Below are 25,123 nucleotides of genomic sequence, written 5' to 3'. Positions count from 1 at the left end.
TTTAGGAACAACGTTTGATCTGGACAATAGCATTGGGAAGCAGATGTTAAATCTCTCTCAGCAGCTGCTTTGGTCTTTTTTTAAAAAAGGGGGAATCTTTGGGATCATATATGCAATAGGAAATTCCCAGAGCCAAATTCAGACAGAGATACCTGTACAGAAAGAAAAGGACTGCTGTAACTCTAGTAAAATATTCCACTAGATTCAATCCCCAGCAATTTTGGTTTTGAGCAAGACTGACCTCTGCTTGAGATCCTGGGGAGCTGCCATCCTTTCACTCAAAATGTACACACACACAGATGAAGCATTGTGTAAATTCTGCCTTGATAGCTTGATTTTTAAAACTGATAAAACTGATTTTTAAACTGGTTTAAATTTGTAATTTAATGTAATTGCTAATATAATTTCTATTTTAAAAATTATTTTTAAATGTTAATATCTGTTATTCTATGTGTATGTATTTAATAAAACATATTTTTTAAAAAATGCTTTTACAGAAATCTAATGTGCAACTATACTGGGAATATCATCAATATTACTTGATCAGTGCAACTTAAAAATGGATCTTATGAGGACTTTTCTCCATAATCCTACAACAGGTCATTGAGAGAAACAAAATGATCGTAGTATTAGGTGATTTTTATGTACTTATAACAAAGCACAGTACAGAATAAAACAAAATAACAATTGATATAACATATTGCAATCAATTATCATGGAGCTCCAAACAAAAAAGTCCATGACCTATAATGATCTTAATGTCTATAGATTCAAAGCACTGGAACAGGAAACCATTTATTTTCATGGGGATTTTAGAGCTTTTTAAAACTATTGAATGATCTGATGCCGAGCATTATCCTGATAGGCATCCATTCCAAAGAACCAGAGCCAGAGAACATGCTTTTAACCATGACGTTGCGATTCTAGTACACCAAAGAACCAAATGACCCTGCCCCAACGATTGGGCCAAACACACCCGGATATGAACCACTAGCAGGTCTTTCAAATCACTGGAGGTGCCCATATGCAGGGCACAATGGGTCAGAACCATCCATTTGTACCATTTAGGTTAGAAGGGAGGCTTAAGAAAGACTGGAAAGCAAGCATTGCTCGTATAGAGAACACACATGGTTATGCTATAAAGCTTACTATTTACCGGTAGGTTGATTTTAAAACAAAGAATCAAAGGCTAGTAATCGTGACATCCATATATTTAGTTGACTATGTGAGTGCACTGAATACCAGTTGCTATAGAACATGGGTGCCAGGATTGTAATATATTTATCATGCCCAGATTGTGGACTATAGGAACCTAATGCTGGCCTTGAGGGCTCTCTTTAGGCTTCCAGTGCCATCATACAATCTTGTGCAATGGGCTAGGCATCTCCCTCCCCCACCCGCCCACAGCAAAATGGCAAGAAATCTTGTCAGATCTCCACCTTTGTTATTAAATTAGTTTATTTTGGAGAGCTGTCAGTATCCTCTTATTGGGGGACAGCGGACACCCTGATGCTTGTGGGCATCATATGACCAACGCATGCTCTATCCCCTTTGATTCTCATTCCCATCCTGTTATCACCTCCACGTGTGTATGGCTTGCTCGCCTACATGTTTCTCAGGATCTTTTCCTCAAGACACTCTTCCTAATGGATGATTCTGCGGCCATGTGAAAACGCCCTCAGTTGGATTCAGTCAAAATGCACAACTTGTCCCCATATTCATTAGGATCGTATGCGTAGATCACAGTAATACAGTCCACATAAGAGTTATATCTGAGGAGATGGGGCACCTGAGCGGTTTCCAGGGCCCTGAAATAAGCCCTCTGACAAAAGTAGTAATTCTCACTGCAGTTCATAACGTACTTTTTTTTACCACAATAAGAAAGGATTTTTAGAAGAAATCCATGGTGAAAACTCTGCCTTTGCAAAGGTTACAAAAGGATTGTGACTTCAACTAACCTCTCCTTAGTAAACATTCGTTTTCTTCTTTTTTCAATTGCAGGGTATCTGTTTTTCAATTTCCCATGGCCTTTCAATAACCGGATTCTGTCATTTACAGAAGATTTTACATTCAATTAGCAATACTAGGAGCAAGTGGTATTTTTTTGCAGCGGGCTGAAATAAACTGTAATGCCAAATGTGATTATAAAACAAATGCCTCTGGAAAGAAAGACATGCGGTATGCCATATTTTAAAATAAATGAACTGTATTCTTCATTTCCTCATGGATTAGGTAACCTTTGAAGCTGCTGGATCCAGCCCCGCCCCCCCCCGAAAAATGGAACCTGCAAGTGCTGCTATTTTATTTATTTTGCTTTATTTTAGAAATGTATAATGCCTATGCCCAATGACACTTCCCTTGGGGCCTGCCAGATTCCATGCCCCTTCTAGACTCAGCAAACAAGCACTGGGATAGATAAATGTGGTTTTATTTTATTAAGATGTTAATAAAAATAAATGGGAAGCCAGCATATTTCAGAGCAAAGTGCATCAGCTTTTGGTTGTTTTTTTTTAAAATTCTAACCATGCTTCCAGACATAGACACTGAATCATTAACAGTCTACGTGGGTTGTCTTTGCACCATATATTAGGCCAGAGATGCAACCTGCCCACTCAGGAATGTGCATTCTCTACCAGTATACCTTCTGGGGCATCCAGAACTCTGCCTAAATGCAGATTATTCTGTCTGCTTGCTTGCTTGCTTGCTTGCTTGCTCATTTATTTATTTATTTATTTATTTATTTTATTGGATTTCTCCGCTGCCCATCTCCCCCACAATAGGGGACTCTGGGTGACTTACAAAAAGTATAAATACATCTAAAACACATAAAACATCCAAAATTTAAAACAATACTAAAGAAAGGAAGATCCAAGCAGATGGCAAATCAGGCTGTGGAGAGCTGGCCACTATGGGGCCACTACAGGACTAGCCATCCCCCTGCTTGAAGTATTCCCTCCCCGCCCCAGGCCAAGTGGCAGAACCAGGTCTTCAAGGCCCTTTGGAAGGCCAGGAGTGAGGGGGCCAATCGCACCTCCGGGGGCAGAATGTTCCAAAGGTCGGGGGCTACCGCAGAGAAGGCCCGCCTTCTGGACCCCGCTAGATGGAATTCTTTTACTGAGGGGGTCCAAAGCATGCCCTCTCTGTGCAATCGGGTGCGACGGGTTGAAGACATAAGGGGAGAGGCGGTCTCTTAGGTAACCTGGTCCCATGCCATGTAGGGCTTTAAAGGTGATAACCAACACCTTGAATTGGACCCGGAAACAAACTGGCACCCAATGCAGCTCGTGGAGCAGAGGCATTACATGGGCCCTTCTTGGGGCTCCAAAAATAGCCCACACAGCCGCATTCTGGACCAGCTGTAGCTTCCAGATAGTCTTCAAGGGTAGCCCCATGTAGAGCGCATTGCAGTAGTCTCTCTGGGAGATAACAAGGCCAGGAGTGACTGTTCGAAGGGCATCCCGATCCAGGAAAGGGCGTAACTGATGCACAACCTGAAGCTATTATCACAGGTCATAGTGATGATTAGACATATCCTTCCAAAAATATACTATTTAAAATTATGCTAATCTAGGATGGATAATAGGCAGCCAGAGAATTTAAGAAAGAGGTTTATCTTTCCCTTATTGGACACACCAAGGCCTTAATTGTGTAAGCAATGCCAAAATGTGGAATGTGTTAAAGCTAACGGCCATGCCGGAACACCTAAATGTTCTTCTGGAATTTTTACAGTGACAAGGATCTAATTAGGGCTGTGCAGTGCCTTGGGTTCAGTTCCCAATGGAATTGAACCAGCACTTCAGAACCAGCCAGAGTGCAAACACAGCGCTGACTGGCCACTTGTTAAAGCAGCTGCATATATTCCCGAGATCTTTGGCAGTGAAAATTAGGCCACAGGTTAAACATAAGACAAACATGGACATCTTCAGGCTTCTCCCCTGTGCCATGAAGGCTTCAGCACCTCAGCATGGTCATCATCCCCCACTTTGCTCCCTACCTGCATTTTGCCCTTCAGTCTTTTCCAATAAAGCCACTAGAAGATCCCCAAACCTTGCATATCTTTTATGCCTTTCATCAATCAATCAATTTTATTTCAGTCATAGACCAGCATATTTATGCCTTTCATGTTGGCAAAAGAAAAGGTGATGTTGCTCTATCATGGATTTTGAAAATGACAAATCCAGTTAAATATAAGTTAGAACTATGTCTGGACTGCAAAAATCCTGGAAACCTCTAAAATGGCAACACAATTTTTTTTAAAAAAAGTATCTCCTTGCTGTCCTCTAGTGGCCCTCTGGAGTTTTGCAGCCCAGATATGCAAAATTAATGTAGTTATTGAACAAACATTCCCTGGCTATGCTCACATTTTATGCTCAGAGTTTACATAACTCAATTTTCCAGGTTTGCCTACTTCACTGAGCCAAAACCCCGGGCTGGGCTTGCATAACATGCCAGGCTAACATGTGACGGCCTTGTTTACAGTGCAGCGCAAACTTAGCAATGGATCCCAGCCAATTGATAGTTAACCAGGAAATAAATAAGATCACGAAGGCAAACTCAGTTTTGTTGAAAAAGGCAACATCCATTCAAGTGACAGAGAAAGTAACTAATAGTATTCTTTCTCACAGACCAAGCACGCTTTTAAAGAAACGTCAGTTTTCTTGGTTTCTATTTGTGAGCTGAAGCAGTGTATGTATGTATGTATGTATGTATGTATGTATAGATAAATATATAGAGACATATAGAGACATAGAGATGATAGATAGAGATACACAGATACACTGCTCTATCGTATATATACAGTATATATGATAGAGCAGTGTGTGTGTGTGATGTGTGTGTGTATACACATACATACATATATACACAACATACATACATACACTGCTTCAGCTCACAAATAGATATATCAGATTCTCGCCTAGCCTTGCAGCACCGGTTTGGATCTGATCTCGTGAATTCCTTCTTTTGATCTCGGGCTCGGTTTATTTTGTGCTCTATCTCACCCAGCGCTCCTTCCTCTCCCCCCTCCCTCCTCCTCGCAGACCCGCTTGAACTCAGCAGGCTGCTGCTGCCATCAGCGCCAACTGCTGTCGCTGCTTTGCACGACCCTCTGAGAGCCGCAGTCCGGGGATCCACCTCTCCGCGCGGCAAACCCACCGCCGCGACCCGGCCGGGCCGGGCCAGGCCGAGCCGAGCCGAGCGCCGCTCCAGCTGCGGCGGCTCAGAGCAGAGAAACCCCTTTCGCTGGCGACGCCACGCCTCGGGGGAGTTTCCTCGCGCTCTCGAGCAACGGTTGCTCCCTTCCTCCCCGCAGGCAGCCAACCACAGGAGGAGCTCTTGCGACCGCCTGGGGGAGCGGGCCGCGTCCGCCGGAGCCCGCGGGACATACATAATGTGTAGCGGACCCCGCTGACGGGTTGCCCGCCGGCGCCGCGCTGGATCTGCTGCCGGGCTCGCCGTTTGCGTCGGAAAGGATGGCCGCGGTCGCCAGCGCTGAGGAGCCGCTGCCGTCGCCGGCGCCGCCGCCTTTTACCTCGGATACCGCGAGGTGGGCGATGCTTGCGACCGCCGGGCTGCTGGTGGCGTTGTGGTGGCTGCTGGGCCGCCGGACGCTGCAGCGACTTCCCCCGGGCCCCAAGGCCTGGCCCCTGGTGGGCAACTTCGCCTTCGCCCTGCTGCCCAAAAGGCTGACAGGCGCCCTCTTTGACCTGCCGCCCCTCAAGGACGAGGAGAGCTGCGGCCCGGGCGCGCGTGCAGAGCCGCTGCCGCTGCATCTGCTGCTCACCGGGTTGGCCAAGATGTACGGCAGCATCTTCCGAATCGCCTTGGGCAGCCGCCACCTGATCGTGCTGAACGACTTCGAGACCGTCCGGGACGCGCTGGTCACCCAGTCCGAGGTCTTCAGCGACCGCCCCACTGTGCCCATCGTGACCATCGTCACCAGGAAGAAGGGTAACAGGGCAGCGGGGCGGACGGCGGCCCGGGGGCCGAGGCTCTGATCAGCGACCCTTCCAGCTCCTGCCGGCGGCTGGCGCGCGCTCAGCCTGCTGGCCTGGGGGCAGAATGCCTCGACCCAGAGAGACTTCCCTGTCGGGAAGGCCCTTCCCCAGCCCTTAGCTTGGCAGCTGCGGCCTTGACACGCGGGTGGAAGAGACACCGCCTCTCTTTGCCTGAAGCTGCTTTTGGTTTAGGGTTCTGGGTATGTCTGACTTGGTTCAACAAATCATGGTTTAAAAACGAGTTAGCATAATGTGTGAACTGAGTCTTAGGCATCCGCTCTAAGCACACTTTCTGAGGAGGTGAAGGATCAGACCTTTAACTAAATATTAATAGAATTGCATGGCATGTAAACACGACAGCACCCCTGCAGTGTAGACTTACCGTGAGGGAGACACTGAAACAGGACCTAGGTAAGTGAAGGCTTGCTTAAATGACTGAAATTGGAAGAGGCGTGTAAATTAGGAGAAGTTTAGGACCACTTTTCCAACTAACCAATTACATTAAAGGATATATGTGTTCACTTCATCAGATGCATAGAGTGGTTAGACTGATGTAGGATTTAAATTGGGATGAGGTGGTGAGAAAGGAAGGGAAAGGATGGTTCTGCCGATGCGATGCAGAATGTAAGTGAGGCAGATTACAAGTACCTTCTCAATTAACAGTTGAAGTGTGTTAAAAGCCTATTGTGTTTGTTGAGAATTTCTGAGATTGCCTGAAAACGTTTGATTATGTGAGTTCAGAAATCTCAACAACAAACTCAGATGCCTACTTACTCCCACAACTGCACCAACAGCACCGTCATAGGGCCCAACAAATACACCTGCAGGATTAGAGGTGTAGTCACATACTATTCCGTTAACATAATACATGCCATTATCTGCCAGCAGCGCCCCTCTGCATTCTACGTATGGGACAAACTTTGTGCAAAATAATTAATGGACACAATACAAGGACAAAGTATTATCAGAGCATTTCAGGATCCCAAGACACTCTATGGTAGATCTCAAGGTGACTCTTTTGGAAAAAATGAAATTTTAAACAGCACCATTGAGCAGGAGATTGCTGAACTTACGTAGCTGGCTAGATGGGCGAGTAATCTGACACCTGTAAGGCAGGTTCCTCCATTTCCAAAACCTAATAAATCTCAGTGATGCTTCTGTAGGAAATGAAAGATTGGGTGTGAGATTTGTGCTCTATTTTTCATTGCATAAAGTAGGGTTGCTCAATTTTTCCATACCCAAAGGAGGCACTTGGTCTTGGAGTGGTGTGTACTCCTAAAAATAAACATGTATCTCCCAGATATAAACTGCATTTTATTTCATTTACATGTAATTAAAATTGAATATGATTATTCCCCAGCTTTACAGTATATGTAAACATATTTCTGTTCTGTCACATTTAAAAAATGAAATTTGGCAACAATTTTTGGAAATCTCTTTTGGGGCCCACATGCGAACCTTAGGCTGTGTAACTCTGATGTAAAACTATTGTGCTCAAAGTCATTGTGTCTTCAAGCCTTTGGAGGGGAAGAAGCTGCAAACAAGATTTCCAAGGATTCAAAGGAACCCCATTTCATATCTTCATATTCTTTTCTCCATATAGGTTTGGTGTTTGCACCTTATGGCCCAGTGTGGAAAAAACAAAGGAAGTTTTCCCACTCAACTCTCCGTCACTTTGGATTAGGAAAGCACAATTTGGAGCCTAAAATCATTGAGGAATTCAAGTATGTGAAAGAAGAGATCCTGAAACATGGAAAGGAACAATTCAATCCTTTCCCTATTATTGGCAATGCAGTGTCCAATGTGATCTGCTCAATGATCTTCGGTAGGCGCTTTGATTATGACGATGCACAGTTCAAGCGCATGCTGAGGCTTATGTCACATGCGCTAGAGAGCAGCGTGAATAGTCAGATGCTCTTGGTCAACATCAGCCCTTGGCTATATTATCTTCCTTTTGGGGCTTTCCGAGAATTCAGGCAGAATGTGCTGGATATCACAGATTTCTTGAAGAACATCATTAGACAACACAGGGAAAGCCTGGATGCTCAGTATCCTCGAGATTTCATTGATATGTATCTCCTGCATTCAGATGAGGAAAAGAAGATCAATGGGGAAAGTAGCTTTAATGAAGACTACCTGTTTTTCATTATTGGAGACCTTTTCATTGCAGGCACAGACACTACATCCAACACACTACTCTGGAGCCTTCTTTACATGTCGCTTCACCCACAAGAGCAAAGTACGTGGCATCTGTTTTTATCCACATTTCCTACTGAACCTACTCTGAAGTCAGTAGTTTGAAGTTCTTCTACTTGAGGGGGGGGGGGGAATGGAGGGTTTCCAAGACAGTTAAGAAAATGAACAATGACAGGAAAGAAGGAGCGGCAATTTTTGCTTACTTTATTCTCTCCTTGGGGTTCTGCAGGCTGTACTCAAAAGGGTATGGGAGGAGCAGGAGGGCTGTTCAAAACATCTTGGCAAAACCTCCTCCAGAACTTGGAACTGACAAGATATCTTTCTCAATGCATCTGGTATGAAAGTCCTGTGCATGTTGAGAATTATGGGTTATGTTCCATAATACAAAGAGACATATCTTCTTAAAACCTTGTATGGAAGAATAGACAAAATAATCTTTTCTCACGATGGAGAAATGTAGACAATGGAACCTTCTAAGATAGCTTTATTGGAAGTGATGTTTTTAAGCTTATTCATAAATAATATCTCATTATTACATGTAATAATTATATGCAGAGACTTAAGATACTCATTTTACTTCTTAAAAACAATTGCCCCCTCCCCCCCAAAATATCTGGCCATTTTTCTCTCTTTGGGCAGTTTTAAGGAGTAAAAATAAGTCTCTTAATCCCCAACTGAGCTCCCCCAAAGGGTCTGAAAATGGTGGCCTGTCTGCTTCACTGGTGTCATGCCTCAGTTTTATTCTCATGCACCTCAAGAAAGTTGCCCAGCCCTGTCCTAAAAAGTAAGATATTTAAGAAAGATGAAAGAAGGAATGTCTTTGTTGTTCAAATAGTCAAATGTTGGAAATTGTTCAACCAGACAGAGTAACTGCCTCAAAGGGGAATTGGATAGTTATTGATGGATAAGGTTATCTGTGGATCCTAGGCACAGCATGTTTTCTCTTGTTAACTGCATGTTCTAGGCCATTGTGTTAATAGCATTAGAGCCAAAATGGGGCCATTGTCAACAAAATGGGAAATACTGGCATGTTCAGATGAAATTTGATATAATCAATTTAAAAATAACAACAACAGAGATAGAGAGACTACAAACTCTCCCAAGGTGACCTCATGGCTCCTTTGTGAGGCCGGGGGTGGGGTAAGGTGTGGTGCGGTTGATGAGCTGAATCCATGAGGTAATAAATGTTTCAGGATAGGAAATTCCATCTTGAAGGAGGCGCTGGCTCCATCACCCTGAATGAACCTCTTTAGAGCCAGCAGTTCTCAATAGCTAATGCCCGATACGCAACCTACTCTTTGGGGAGAAGGTGATATATTGGGGATTTAGCTGTAGGGTGCTTTAAAAGAAGTGAATCATCTGAACTCTTTTCGTTCAGGGTTCAGACATGGACTTGGAGCCAAGATGGCTTTGCTTCTGGTTGATGAGCTTTGTTGGGACCTAGATTGGGGTAATGCCCTACTAATCTTATTGGACCTCTCAGCGGCCTCTGACTCTAGGGTCCATAGTATCCTTTTGAACTGCCTATGGGTTGTGGATTGAAGGCACTATTTTGCAGTGGTTCTGTTCCTTATTCAGAGGATAGTTTCACTTAGTGGTCATGGGGGAAAGAGGAGTCAGCATGGTGGCTATCTTGTACTACACAGGGTTTGGTCTTCTCCCTGCTGCTCCTTAACATCTACATGACGGTATTGGGAGATGTCATCTGCCAATTTGAGGTGAGATACCATTAATATGCAGATAATACTTACTTATATATCAGAAGTAAGTATCCAATTCAGAAATCTTGTCCCAATGTCTGAAGGCTGTTGGAGCCTGAATGGACAAAACAGGCTAAAACTGAACCTGAGCAAGACAAAGTTGCTGTTTGTTCATCAAGTGGTGTCTCTTGAACGGGAAGCATTATCCTTGAGGTGGTAGGACTGCAACTTGGAGGCCTTTCTGGACTCATACCTACTATTGGATGCCTAGGTGGAAGGTGTTTGCCCTTGCCCCTCTTCACTGGTGCACCACTTGCAGCCTTTCTTGGGACAGGATGACCTTGCTATGGTGACTCACACTATTATCACCACTCATTTGGTGAAAAATTCAGCTAATTCTTAGCTTGTGCTTGTTGCCATGAGCATATAACACTTGCATTGCTGCTCCTGCACTGACTCCCAATAGGTTTCCAGGTGTTGGTTTAACCTATAATGTGTTTTATATCAACTCTAACTAGAGTTGACCCATCCAAAGTGTTCCTCCTGGGAAAAACTGTTAGTGGTGCCCCATTCTTCTGAGGTGAGGGGGCCTGGAGCTAGGAAAGGCTGTTTCTCACTAATGGCCCCAATATTCTGGAGTAGCCTTCCCTGAAAGCAAGATTAGCCCCCTCTGTGGTTGCCTTCGAGAAGTTGGTTAAAACAAAGCTCTTCCAGAAGTCATTTGGGGAAATAATGGATTGTTACCATCTTGCTTTGAGTGTTGCCTTGTGTTGCTTTTAATATTTTGCAGTGGATGTTTCAATTTTTTGGGAGGGAGGGGTAAGTCCTGGGAAATTTAGTGACACACAACTCTAATAAATAAAATAAGTAAAAAATTTTTTGCTAAAAGCAAAGCACACATGGTGATAGCAGATTGCTGACTGAACAGTTTTTATGTTTCCTACATTACAGGTGAAACTCGAAAAATTAGAATATCGTGCATATGTTCATTTATGTCAGTAAGGCAACTCAAAAGGTGAAACCAATATATGAGATAGACGCATTACATGCAAAGCGAGATATGTCAAGCCTTACTTTGGTATAATTGTGATGAGTATGGCGTACAGCTTATGAAAACCCCAAATTCACAATCTCAGAAAATTAGATTACATGACATCAATAACACAAGGATCGGAAATAGAACAATATCAGACCTCTGCAAAGTATAAGCATGCATATGTACTCAGTACATGGTTTGGGCCCCTTTTGCAGCAATGACTGCCGCGATGCGGCGTGGCAGGGATGCTATCAGCCTGTGGCACTGCTGAGGTGTTATGGAAGACCAGGATGCTTCAATAGCGGCCTTCAGCTCCGCTGCATTGTTCGGTCTCATGTCCCTCATCTTTCTCTTGGCAATGCCCCATAGATTTTCTATGGGGTTCAGGTCAGGCGAGTTTGCTGGCCAATCAAGCACAGTAATCCCATGGTCATTGAACCACGTTTTGGTACTTTGGCAGTGTGGGCAGGTGCCAAGTCCTGCTGGAAAATGAAGTCAGCATCCCCATAAAGCTCGTCTGCGGAAGGAAGCATGAAGTGCTCCAAAACCTCCTGGTAGACGGTTGCGTTGACCCTGGACTTAATGAAGCACAGTGGACCAACACCAGCAGATGACATGGCCCCCCAAATCAACACAGACTTCACACTGGACTTCAAGCATCGTGCATTGTGTGCCTCTCCATTCTTCCTCCAGACTGGGTCCTTGGTTCCCAAATGAGATGCAAAAGTTGCTCTCATCAGAAAAGAGGACTTTGGACCACTGGGCAACAGACCAGTTCTTTTTTTCTGTAGCCCAGGTAAGACGCTTCTGACGTTGTTTGTTGTTCAGGAGCGGCTTGACAAGAAGAATACGACATTTGAAGCCCATGTCCAGGATCCGTCTGTGTGTGGTGGCTCTTGATGCACTAACTCCAGCCTCAGTCCACTCCTTGTGAAAGTCCCCAACACTTTTGAATGGCCTTTTCCTGACAATCCTCTCCAGGCTGCAGTTATCCCTGCTGCTTGTGCACCTTTTTCTACCACACTTTTCCCTTCCACATAACCTTCTATTGATGTGCTTTGATACAGCACTTTGGGAACATCCAACTTCTTTTGCAATTACCTTTTGGGGCTTTCCTGCCTTATGGAGGGTGTCAGTGATGGTTTTCTGCACAACTGTCAGGTCAGCAGTCTTTCCCATGCTAGTGATTCCTACTGAACCAGCCTGAGAGACCATTTAAAGGCTCAGAAACCCTTTGCAGGCGTTATGGATTCATTAGCTAATTAGAGTGGGACACTGTGAGCCTAGAATATTGAACCTTTTCACACTATTCTAATTTTCTGAGATTGTGAATTTGGGGTTTTCATAAGCTGTACGCCATACTCATCACAATTATACCAAAGTAAGGCTTGACATATCTCGCTTTGCATGTAATGCGTCTATCTCATATATTGGTTTCACCTTTTGAGTTGCCTTACTGACATAAATGAACATTTGCACGATATTCTAATTTTTCGAGTTTCACCTGTAGAAGAATTGCTTAGATGTGGAGCACACTCACAGATGATCGTAAAGAAACAACACATGTATTTACATTAATTGAAATAGTTTAATCTGTAACCCAAAGACACCATTGTAGTGGATACATCACTATTAAATAAACCAAGATTTGGGGAGCCATGTCATCTGCTGGTGTTGGTCCACTGTGATTCATTAAGTCCAGGGTCAACACAGCTGTCTACCAGGAGATTTTGGAGCACTTCATGCTTCCTTCTGCAGACGAGCTTTATGGGGATGCTGACTTCATTTTCCAGCAGGACTTTGCACCTGCCCACACTGCCAAAAGTACCAAAACCTGGTTCAATGACCATGGGATTGCTGTGCTTGATTGGCCAGCAACCTCGCCTGACCTGAACCCCATAGAGAATCTATGGGGCATTGCCAAGAGAAAGATGAGGGACATGAGACCGAACAATGCAGCAGAGCTGAAGGCCGCTATTGAAGCACCCTGGTCTTCCATAACACCTCAGCAGTGCCACAGGCTGATAGCATCCATGCCACGCCGCATTGCGGCAGTCATTGCTGCAAAAGGGGCCCAAACCAATTACTGAATACATATGCATGCTTATACTTTGCAGAGGTCCAATATTGTTCTATTTCCAATCTTTGTGTTACTGATGTCATGTAATATTCTAATTTTCTGAGATTGTGAATTTGGGGTTTTCATAAGCTGTACGCCATACTCATCACAATTATACCAAAGTAAGGCTTGACATATCTCGCTTTGCATGTAATGCGTCTATCTCATATATTGGTTTCAGCTTTTGAGTTGCCTTACTGACATAAATGAACATTTGCACAATATTCTAATTTTTCGAGTTTCACCTGTATTTTTCCTCTGCCACCCTATCCAAAGTTTACACAAATTCTTATTTTGCAATTAGGAGCAGTTTGGAAAGTTTTAAGTAAATAATTATAGGCTGTTCTAGACCAGATTTAGACAGTCTTGACTCTGTCTTTGCAGCCCTTCTGACCCTTCTTGCTGAAAATTGATGACAAAGTTTTCCCCATTTTGAAGCATGAAATGCAGAAAAGTTATAACGCAAACCCCAAGATCGATTTAATATTGTTTGAAAACCAAAACCTTACCCCCATATTTTTTTCTGCAGTATGTTTGGCAGTCAGCTTATTTCCACTATGCCATTTTAAGAATTTCTCCCTCCAGGTAATGAACAAAGCAATACCAAAAGTTGGACAAAAAAAAAATCCCTAGCCAAAAAACTTTTTTATTATAGAAATATTCCAATCCCATTCATTTAATGTGGCTTATTTTTTCTAACATGTTTTAGGATTTCAGTCAGAATTCTGGTTTAAGCACCGGAGGGCAATGTTTGACATTTAACTGGCATTAAAGTGGTGCAAATAGTTACCTTTTTTATTTATGTTGAAGCCCAGCAAGGTAGGAACATAAGAACAGTTGTGCTGGTTCAGGCCTCAGGCCCATTTAATCCAGCATTTTGTGTTTCACAGTGACTGGCTGGATATATTCAGGAAGCGGACAATCTGGGACTGAAGAGTTGATAGCCCTCTTTCTCTCTTGTTTTCTAGAAACTAGTATTTAAGACATACTGCCTATAAACAGAAGTTATAGCCATTGATCGACTGATTCTCTGTGAACCTGTCCAATCCCCTTTGAAAACCATCCACCTCAGCAGTGAATACTATGGACTGTATGAAACAGAGTTCCTTCTGTTGGCCAGGAATCTTCCTGTGTTTGGTTTCAATTACTGGTCTCAGATACTAACATTGTAAGGAAGGGGCAAAAGCCTTATTTCTCCATATTATCACTGCCATTCATGATTTTATATACCTCTGTCATGTTTCCCCTTGACTTCATTTTTCCAAGCTAAGCAGCCCCAGTTGCTATAGCTTCTCTTCACAGGGCAACTGCTGCAGCCCCTTTATCATACTTTTTCAAGCTCTATACAGGTAGTACTCCACTTATGACCACAATTGGGACCGGAATTTCCATCGCTAAGCAATGTGGTCATAATCCCTGCACTTCCTCTTGCAGTCATTAAGTGAGGATCCACCCTACCCCAACCCAAGCCATTCCAGGCTTGGTCCCTCCCAGCCCAAGCCTTAGTAAGGTAAGGGACTGCCTCCAACTCCCCCCACCCGCCTGTCTCCCCACCCCCATCTCTGTAGGGTGGCAAGCAGCCCCAGAACTGCACAACTCTGGAGCTGCTTGCCAGGGCCCAGGAAGCCCCAGCCCCAGCCCAGTCTCAGTTGCTGTCCTCACCACTCTGCACTCTGAGGCCCCGTCACCCTACGCTTGGCCTGGCCCTTCGCAAGGCAGCTGCTGGCCATGTGAGGCCATCTTCCCCAGATCTCATGAGGAAACCACCATGTGCAACCTGGGGAAGAAGGCTCATGTGGCCAGCAGCTGCCTTGCAAAGGGCCAAGCCGGGCATGCCTCGTCAGCAGCAGGAGCAAGAAAATGGTGAAGGTCAGCTGAGACAGCAGACCGCAGGTCAGCAGGAGGCCAAAAGGGCATAGTTGTGGGGGGATAGGCAGATGGGGGGAGTTGAAGCACCTGTGCAGTCGTAAGTGCAGGCAGGCTGCCAAGTGCCTGAATTTTGATCACGTGACTGCAGGGGTACTATAACAGCTACAACACTTAACTGCTCCTAAGTCCCTTGTTCAGCACTGCGGTAACCTAGAACAGTTGCTGAATGAATGGTTGCAAGTTGAGGACTATCGATAATGTCTTTCTTAAGGTGAGCTGACATGATACTCCCAAGTGTGATCTAATCATAGATTTATATAAGGACATTATTGGGATTGACAATTCTTCCCAGCCCCCCAAATTTCTTTCCTAATGATTCCAAGCATAAATTCACCTTTTTTAAACGGCAGCTGCACACTGGGTTGACATTTCACTGAATTTTCCACCATGATTCCAACTTTCTTTCCTGATCAGTCACTACCAGCTCAGTTCCCATTAATGTACAGGTGAAGTTGGATTTTTTTGTGCTACCATACATAATTTTATATTTGTTTATATTAAACTACATTTGCTAGTTTGAAGTCATTTTGAAGTCAGTTTGGAGAGAGTCTTTCACAGCCCTTTTTTGGAATGTCCACCCTGAACATTTTGATAACATTAGCAACCATAACTCCTTCACTACTGAAACCTTAATTCCAAATAATTTATTTACAAGCTAATAAGCAAAGGTCCCAACAATGATCCTTTGGGGACACTATTTTACATATTTGCATGAGGGAGAGAATTGCCCATTTGTTCCTACTTTCTATTTCCTACATGTGAAGATAGGATGAAATCCCAGTTTCAGTGAATCAAATTCACAAAGACATTATTTTTCAAAATAATAAAGTACATCTAAAACAAATTCAGTGTATAAATTTTCATGGCAGATGAGACAAATCCAAGAGTTGAAAGGACTCCCATCTAGAATGGCAGATTGCATCACTCTTCTGGGCCTGTATCATGAAAATCTATATATATCCCATGTCCATCATCCTCCTTTGTCAGTTAGACTGTTGATGAACCAGTTCTCTGCACACCCAAAGAATCATTTTACTATATTTTATTTTGCATAGGAAATGTTCAAGAAGAAATCGATTTGGTAATTGGGTGCAACAGGCCTCCTACCCTGGCTGATAAGGTACACATGCCCTTAACAGAAGCAACTATTATGGAAGTCCAAAGGTTGACAGTGGTTGTCCCTCTTTCTATTCCTCGGATGGCCTCAGAAACTGCTGGTCAGTATTTGGGGGGCAGACGGGGTGGCCAGTTGTAGATATGTTGTTGTTTCCTTTAGATGCAAGTTCATTTGGCTGAGAATCAACACATTCAGTAGAAACCTGGAAAATGAAATGAGCGACATGCACTTTACATGTTGCTCCAAGTTCCAGGGTAGCATAGTGGTTAACCTGTTGAACAAGGGATACCCAAGTTCAAGTCCATCCTCCAGTGCAGAAGTTTACTAGTAACTCTGGGCCAATTGCTCTTTGATTCAACCCATCTCAGGGGAAAAACTGAAGGGTGTGTTTGGCACCTCGTGATTCTGAATGAAAGGTAGTATATGAATCTAACAATTAAAGTACCTTGCTTTTACTTTGATTTTTAAAGGGGTATTTTAAAAACACTTTTACTTTCATTTTCATCTCTACTTATTTGTTGTAAACACTTAGTAATGTTCTTCTGTCATATTAGGAATTATAAGTTAGTGGCAACTTGGGAAGTTTTGCAGGGAGGAGAAGCAAATGAGGTTTAAAATTGATTTGGATCACCTGCTTTAGCTGAAGGCATATTTGAAGAAGCCCTAATATTTACAGAAACCACAATGTTCATGTTTATGATGTTATGGTTTAATTAGTCTTCCTTGCATTTACATTTCTCTCTTGCACAAATACACATACAGTATACAGTATGTACCTGTATTTTTGTAATAATAACTTTTTTTAATTAGGCAAAATAACATTCATCCAAATCCGTATTATAATGTCTGTTGATTTCATTAAATGAGAACTAAACAGAAGACAGTTGCTTCAGTTTTTAGGTTTTTAGTTATGAACTGGTACTTTACTGATCTTTAGTTATCTGTATGTTCTGATCTGAGCTTTTTGATTTCCTCCCCCAGAGCTTCAGGGATACACTATTCCAAAGGGCAGTGTAATCATTCCTAACTTGTGGTCTGTGCACAGAGATCCCAACAAATGGGAGAATCCAAATGTTTTTCACCCAGCAAGATTCTTGGATGAGAACGGCCACCTCCTCAAAAAAGAATCATTTATTCCTTTTGGAATTGGTAATATAACTGTTTGGGGTGAAGATTATGTTGACTAGCATAGCCTTGGTGTGATAGGAGATTTTTAAATCACCTGCTTGCTTATTTCTGATAGATGCTGCATAGGGGCCTTTTGGGGTCAGAAGCAACCATTTGCTCACACATAGTTTATGTACTTGGCATGCCTTTATTTATAAGTCAGTTGAGCACCAGATAAGAATGCATTGTATAGCAGGTGGAATATGAAATATGAGCTTTCTAATTTTTGTTTACAATGAAAATGTATGTTGCAATATAGTATTTCAATTTCAGGACAAGAGGAAATTTTTATATTTGGTAAATGCACACACACGAGCATAGATGTGCTAGATTGCTGATTTAAAGTAAAAAGGCTGCATGGTCATTCACTGTGGGACAGCTTTATTGGTGTGACTTCAAAATTTGCCTCCAAAAAAATAAATGGCTGATCAACCACTCATATTGGTGAAGGGGGGGTAATAGAAGATAGCCCCAAATTTCTTGCCAGCTTATCTTCCCACCAGTCCTGGTCCAAAGTGAAGATAGGATTTTTTTTAAAAAAAAAGCACATTGATTTTTTTATTAATGTTAGAAATCTGCAGTGACACATCTATCCCTAAAAAAAAAAAATCTTAGAGCAATGTATCCAGAAATTTTAAAAATGATTGAATAACATCTAAATATAACAAAGATGATTCAAGTTCCTGTCAACCACCTAAACAATACAAACTGTTTGGTCATGAATAGTCAGCAAATGTCCTTCAGAATTCCTATATTGTACTATTTAGATCAGGAATAGGTTATTTTCTTTTCTTGGTGGTCTCTAGAGCAGTATTGCTCTACGATGGAAGCAGAAAACAACAGAAAAAGAAATATAATTTCTAAAACAGAGTTTACTAAAGTTTTAAATAACAAGGGAAAGAAAATAGCATATCTCACTGTGCCCTTTGCCTGAATGCTAAGTGTGGCTGTCTACTATCAAAGGATTACTGACTCCAGACTTAGACAAGTGAACCAGAATACTCACAATTGAATCTGGATTAGTTGAAGCATCCAAAATGTCTTCAGAGGCAACCTCATTTATATCTGATTTAAATAAACCATCTTGGAAGCTAGGTTATTCATATTCTATAAAGGATGGTGAACCAAATTAACTTGAGACAAAATATTCCAAGCTACTGAGGCTACTCAGGCCTGCAAGGGAAATGTGACTCCATCAAGAACACGTGGATCCAAATTTCTTGAACCCAGAAGCCAACCACAACCCACAAGTGCTGATCCTGCACAGGACTTGAAGGCAACCCCTGTGTTAGGATTACATTACAGCCACAATGTCACTGATAAGAAAATTAGAACAATTTTTAAAATATCATAAAAGTGGTCTGAAAAATATTGGACTATAGAAGCAGAAGTACTCTTAGGTCAGTGGAGGAAACAGTGAACTTGGCCAGGAATGTACAACTCTGTTGGGGCTGGAGGCAGCACTTGATCCTTGAGCAGACTTCCACAGGACCACACTCCCAAAATGCAAGGAGTAAAATTGATTTAATTTAATGGAAATTTAAAACTATACAAATGAAATTGCAATTTTATGATCATGCAATTTTATGAAAATGCAATTTTATGATCATTCTCTTTTATTAAAAGTTTTAGATAGAACAATAAAAGAATACAAGCAAAAAAAAAGGAAGAAAAAAAGAGTGTAAGAAAACTAAACAAGAAAAACACCTCCCTCCCTAAAAGAAGTGACTTCCCACCCTCATAATGACAAATATAAACAATTCCATAATCTCTTCACCTCCTTTCATTTATCCAGTATAACCTCTTCATCCCATAACCCATCTCTTCATAGGCAAATCAAATAAGTAACCCTTTCTCCCATCCAATTCTCAGCAAAAAGTCCAAACAAAGCTCTAAATATTAACATTAGTTAACACATATAAAATTCAACATTCCACACCTCCACTCTTAGCTAAAACAAAATCCCATTTAAAAGGCATAAAATGATCCCAATATCCTACTGTAAACAAAATAAAAACAAGGTTTAACATAAGAAAAAGAGACCATTTCTTCTTTACAAAAGACAAGCTCCAATACACAGCATTTTTGCCCTAAATAACAACTTATCCCATTCCGATAAACATTCCATATCTCAACTCTAAGCTATAAGCAAATCCACAAAAGACTAAAATTTAGCATAACAAAAAGAAATAGTTTCTCCTTTAAAAAAAGACAAGATTGAACTTCCTTACTTTAAGTAAAACAACAATTAAATACAAAGTCAATTTGAGTACTTAATGAAATTAAGATACATAAAATAACAATAAAGGAAAGAACATAAACATCTTATTAAGTATAAACAAATCCAGTGTACCACATTTTCTGTTCCAGTTAAGATATTTGCAAATCCAGAAAGAACCAGCCAGAATAACAACATTTCCTATTTTATCCCTGGTCGAATAAGCTGATTTTATATTCCTTTTTTCTTCTATACAGAACAATCTTTCTCTGTAATCCATTCATATGGTAATTGACCTTCATTGAAAATTTCTTCAGTACTTTAAACAATCTCTCTTGCAACTCCAACAAAAGGAAGTTAAACCAATTGCTCTCTAGGATAGTCATTTTTATTCCTTTCTTAATTTTCAAGTTCTCATCTAATTTTTTCTTATGTCTGATGAAAAGTTCTTATTCAGATTCTCATTCATGTTTTCCTCAGGTACGTTTTGCCGCATATCTTGTTCTATAACATCTTCTTCTAAGACCAGAGTGTTCTCAGAAAAACACAACATAGCGGACAAAATTGTTTCAATCTCCTGATGCAATTCCTCAAAGATATCTCTAAACACCATTTTAAACTACTTGTCTTATTATGTCTTCAGTCTCAAAAACAATTTCTCTTTCCCACAAACATGCAATTGTTCTTTAAAAGTAATTTCAGAGTCTTAATATTCAAAGTCCAATTTCCAACACTTTCTGAGCCTTTAATCCATTTGAAAGCTTTCTATAGCCAAAATCTTGTCTTGCTTTTTGCTGTTTCTTTAAAGTTCTTAAAATTTATAAAAATAAATCTTCACACTAACTTCAAGGATTGAAGGTACTCACCAGCTATTTCCAACCTTGTCACTTTGCAGGTGTCTAACTTCTTTGAAGCAGTTAATAGGCAATTAGTAGATAGTTAGCAAGGAAAGTGCACTACCTTATTCTCTTTTTAAAAGGCTCCATTTGCAGCTTGAGCAATTATGGAGAATTACCCGGTCTCCTGATTCCCCCCCTCACCTGAGGTCCTGATTTCCCCCCACCTGAAATCACTGTCTTGTGGTCTCTCCACAAGGAAAAGGAGCAATCCTATGGAGAAACAGCCTGGGCAATCTCGCTGTCTTTCTCTTTTATCCAGAGAGGATCGTAGGAGCCAATATGTTAATCAGCTCCTTGTTAAAGTCCACAGACGTTGGCTCCACTTTACCTGGAGCTGCCTTCAGTCTGCCATCTTCCCCAGGAAGTGCAATTTGGTCACCTCCCAAGGCTTTTGAAGGCCACAACTTGTGCATCACTGAACTAGGTGCTGTAGAAATGCAGAAAAAACATAGATCAGTCCCCAACCTTGCCTCCCAGATATGAAATCTATTAAACGATAAGAGATTGTCTAATAGGAGACCAGTTTTTCCCAAGAGCCTTTTAGCTGAAAATATGATGCTGTTTACTGCCACTCCTTAGATGACCCTTTCATTATTTTTCAACAAACAAAAACTGTTTGTTTTTGTTTGTTGAAAAATATTGGCTATGACCCTGCAAAATTTTAGCTATGACCCTGCAGGCTCATTCTGTAAGGCTTTGACCCCATGACCTCTTATAGGCAGGTGATGGCTTCCCATAGCAATAATGCTATAAGGGCTCTCGCTGTACAGACTGTCCTAGCCACTGTGTGGCATCATCTCATACACAATCTTCCCTCCCTCCCTCCCTCCCATCCTACCTTCTAGGGCCAAGAGCTACCCTTAGCTTCTGAATGATACACTGTGAACTGCAAAGAAGTAGATGGGTCAAACTGCGACATCCATAGAGGTCACGATATCATGTGTGGCTGCCGTATTGACTTTTTTTTTACTCCCCCGTGGATGCCCCTGGGATAAGAATCCAGAACCAGAATGAAGACAAAAAACACATTTATTTAAAATTAAAATGAAATTAATTAAATGTAGTTAATTGAATTAACACCCCCGTGTTTTTATGTTTCCCTTCTATTGCACTAAAATTACAATTTGGTAACCATTTTTAGAACAGCTCCAGAAACACACCCACAATTTTTGTGGGCCAGTTGCAGCTGTGCTTGAATTTGCGAGAGGGGGAAGAGGATGCAGAAGGGACCTGCAGGCTTGATGTTCTGTGTTTGACTCCTTAGTTACAGATTTGTTAAAGAGTATTGGGGGAAATCTCATGTCCTGTATCTGAAAGGAGACATAACTTCCGTCAGTTCTGTGGCTTATGGAAGGCCCCCGCAGTTTGAGCACATCCAAGGAGGGAGGGGGGAGGGCAGGAGAGATTGACTTCCATATTTTTATTCTAAGTTCATAAATTAATGGCTGACGAGGCTGTCTGTTTCCCATAATTGAACTGAAACAATACAGCTTGCAAAAGAAACTCTGCATTTGTATATAAGTAAACGGGGGCTGAGAAGAACAACAAACAATGCAGAAAATATGTACACATCAGTTCTTTTGTGTGCACACAAGATGTGGCCTTTTGTCAAAACCACTTTTTAACAGAATGGATAAACACATCACCTAGAATTTCTTTTTAACAGATTGTAAGAGAGAACTAACAGGAAAGCTGAACACCAAATGGCCTTTCAAAATCCTCTATCAGATTTGGGCTCCAAGAAATTAGGGGAACAATTGCACTGATGTCTTCAAGGAAAGAGGACATTCTCCAACAATTTCTCAGGATTAGTGCTTCTCTTTAGCAGTAACAAGAATGCCACAGACTGTGGGAAGAGTTCCTTCACAATGTTTTCCTTTGGGATTTAAAGAAATGCAGGAGACTGGCAGTGACTGATGTTTGCATAACTGAAGAAAGGAAATTCTCTCTTTTTTTCTCACATGCACACATAACAGTACATAAACCCAAATTTAGGATTGCCATATTCCACCCATCATTTGATAATTTCTTTGAAGCAAATGCCCTTTCATCAAATTGAATGAAATTGAAATGGGATGAAAAAATACTGTTTTCTGCCAGGTACTAATTAATACTTAAACTGTGAAAATTCTTTTTTGTCTAACTCCTTTGCTTTTTTTTCTTTTTCTTTTTTAAGGCAAACGTGTGTGCATGGGAGAACAGCTTGCCAAGATGGAGCTTTTCTTGATGTTTGTGAGCCTTTTGCAAAGTTTCACCTTTCTGTATCCTCCAGGCTTAAAGAAGCCATCAATGAAAGGAAGATTTGGCCTGACATTAGCTCCCTTTCCATTCAAACTTATTGCCTTAAAGAGATGAGGAAACCTCAAAGAAAAACGCTGCACCAATGTTCATATTATATGAAATTCAGGGCTATAAATGAAATGCATTTCACCAAAACACAGTCACTAGCCCAAAGCAGGCTAGGGAATTTTCAACCCATGGGGTATGTAAAAATTATCAAGCACTTTCTCCTTAGCTCAAGCTGTCCCCCACTTGATGTGCTGAAACTCTTCAACCATAGGAAACAAACGGAAGTATATAGTCCTCAGGAGCTGCAGAGTAACAAGAGAAAGTTGGGGCAGCAACACTTAAGGGAACCTTTGGTTATCAAATGGCTTTTATGTTAGAGAAAAAGCAGAGGAAAAGACTTGGAAATCTAACTTGCACATGACAAAGTGAGGGTGCATAGCAAATTGTCTTATAAACCAGAGTTGGGGGGATGTTTTGTTGGGTGATTCTGACCTTTCTTCGCTTTCAGTAGGAAAACAGCTTTCCTACACATTTCAGATGCTAATTCAGTCCTTGGGCTGGCTCCTTTCAAATGCTTCAGGAAGGCTGCTTTTAAAAAAAAAGAATGTAAAGCATCATACATATACAGATGTGTTCAATTAAATGAATATTTCATCCTTGTTTTAATAATAAAGGCAAATGTTACTTTTAAAAGGTGAAGAACATCTCCAGGGGAGATGGGTAATGATGCTATTGATTCTGGATGATCATCACTGTACCCAACTACTTCTGCTTCAGCCATCCAGAATGTGTTTCCTCTGCTTATCAGGAAGAACAAAATATAGTGAGTGGACTTCCACAACTCAATTTTTTAATATATATTTTCTGAGATTTAGCTCATGGTATCTCTGTTTATTGTTTGCTAAAAGCACATGCCTTGTTGGCATAACTTTGGTTATTTCTCACTGCTCACATTCTGAGTTTATTGTAGATTAGTGTTAAGCTCAAGCTGATTTAACCTGCAAGTCACCCAAAACATCTATGTTGAAAATGTTTAATACATAGGTATAGGTGCCATAGGAAGCAGTACTAGCATGGTCAAGTTGTACTGCCTCAAGTAAGCATAGGAAACACAATGATAAATATCTAAAATAGGATTTCATTGGGCAGGAGATGTACGTGCCTCTAGCACCTTAATACCCAGCCATTTCTATTGGAGAACACTTGACTAGCTATAGTTGTTATTATGGCATGGAGTACATAAAATAATTCAACTGACAAATATTTAATTTTGGGTTTTGGGGCATAAAATTTAGTTTAAAAAGGCCGTTAGAAATGAAAGATGAGGAATGCAACCCTAATCCTATTTGCCAAAACATTTGAAATCCCATGCTCTTAAATACAAAAATGTAGAGAGAGGGATGTTAATTGCTGGTTCCTGCATTTTCTGTATGTTTATTTCATGGTCCACAATTTCAAGAATGCTTTGAGAAAGACTTAGACACTATCTAGTATAATAATAATAAAGATATACTTGAATTTATCCCCATTTTTTATGCTATACATGAGAGAAAGCCTTTTCCTAGTGTGCTCCCTTACATTTCCCTCTCCTATCTTCATGGCAATACGGAAATATAAATGATGATGCACTTACTCATGTTTAAAAAGAATTTTAATTGCTGTGGTCTGCATTCTAAAAATAAAATAAAAAAAATTTCCAGGGGCAATCTAAGAAAAGTAACTGTTCCCCTTCATGCATGCTACCCTAACAAATTCAGAAAAAAGAAATCATACTGCCAAAATTTGGGGCTTGCCCGTTTTGATGGAAGATAACTAATTGAAAATGGAAAGTTTTCATTCAGTCAGTTCAAAGAGAAGCTGCATAACAGATTAGCAGGTTTGAAGAATACACTGGAGCATTTTTTGTTTGCCTATGGTTCATTGCATGAACCACAGTTGACTGGTTCATACAACACAGAATTAAACATTAAAGAAGGTGCATTATGATGTGGTGTGATATGAGCTAAATTGCAGAATGGATGAGCCTTTAAGGAGAAGACTCGGACATCTTGGACAATCCTTATCCTTCATTTGCACTAACTTTTAGAGGAGTGCTATTACGGCAGATAATGTTATGGGGCAAAATACAACTGATCCTTGGTATGGCATATATGTCCTTTTGTAATCAAGCAATCTTACTGAAGCAGTTTTTAATTTTATCAAATTCCAAAGTTCTGTATTTCTGTATTTTGGAAGGCATTAAAATCCTATTCGCTGGCTATATTAGTTGCCTATATCTTGCTGAAGTTTATATTATCTGTTGTCTTTTTCAAAATGAATGCCTTGTTTAGAATTTTAGGATGGAGAATGTAAAACCTAAGATCTGAAATCATGGATTGCTTTTTTTTGAAGGTGCCTATACTTCCACACACAGTGTGAAATATGTTTCTTGGTGCAAGTATCTGTCTAAATAAC

General features: G+C 41.2%; 2 protein-coding genes across 2 annotated transcripts; one reads left to right on the top strand and one right to left on the bottom strand.

Moving 5' to 3' along the window:
• Positions 1-14: 14 nt before the first annotated feature.
• LOC148216877 (uncharacterized) lies at positions 15-5,503 on the bottom strand. Its single transcript, XM_088132992.1, has 3 exons — positions 5,158-5,503; positions 1,959-2,045; positions 15-152 (listed from the first exon to the last, which is right to left on the bottom strand). Exons 1-3 carry the CDS (start codon positions 5,385-5,387, stop codon positions 47-49), a joined length of 423 nt encoding a protein of 140 aa, XP_087989118.1. The 5' UTR covers positions 5,388-5,503; the 3' UTR covers positions 15-46.
• On the top strand, positions 5,473-25,123 carry CYP2U1 (cytochrome P450 family 2 subfamily U member 1). The gene is made up of 5 exons (XM_007421316.4): positions 5,473-5,952; positions 7,603-8,238; positions 16,035-16,196; positions 17,078-17,245; positions 22,557-25,123. The coding sequence occupies exons 1-5, from the start codon at positions 5,475-5,477 to the stop codon at positions 22,733-22,735; spliced, it is 1,623 nt and encodes a 540-aa protein (XP_007421378.2). The 5' UTR covers positions 5,473-5,474; the 3' UTR covers positions 22,736-25,123.

Source organism: Python bivittatus, unplaced genomic scaffold, assembly GCF_059951505.1.
Source record: "Python bivittatus isolate LINGU-HERP-01145 unplaced genomic scaffold, Pbiv_v1 ctg000070_np1212, whole genome shotgun sequence".
Lineage (NCBI taxonomy): Eukaryota > Metazoa > Chordata > Lepidosauria > Squamata > Pythonidae > Python > Python bivittatus.
Note: the sequence above shows the minus strand (reverse complement) of the source record. Positions and strands in the feature narration are given on the sequence as shown.

Bases quoted from the DNA above. Each gene is read 5' to 3' on its own strand.
- LOC148216877 (XM_088132992.1), bottom strand. From the start codon at position 5,387: ATGTCCCGCGGGCTCCGGCGGACGCGGCCCGCTCCCCCAGGCGGTCGC. The intron at 2,046-5,157 runs GTGGGTTTGCCG...TGTAAATGACAG, and splicing joins GGCCCGGCCGGGTCGCGGCG to AATCCGGTTATTGAAAGGCC. The intron at 153-1,958 runs GTTAGTTGAAGT...CTTTCTGTACAG, and splicing joins CGAATGTTTACTAAGGAGAG to GTATCTCTGTCTGAATTTGG.
- CYP2U1 (XM_007421316.4), top strand. From the start codon at position 5,475: ATGGCCGCGGTCGCCAGCGCTGAGGAGCCGCTGCCGTCGCCGGCGCCG. The intron at 8,239-16,034 runs GTACGTGGCATC...TATTTTGCATAG, and splicing joins GCTTCACCCACAAGAGCAAA to GAAATGTTCAAGAAGAAATC. The intron at 17,246-22,556 runs GTAATATAACTG...TTCTTTTTTAAG, and splicing joins ATTTATTCCTTTTGGAATTG to GCAAACGTGTGTGCATGGGA.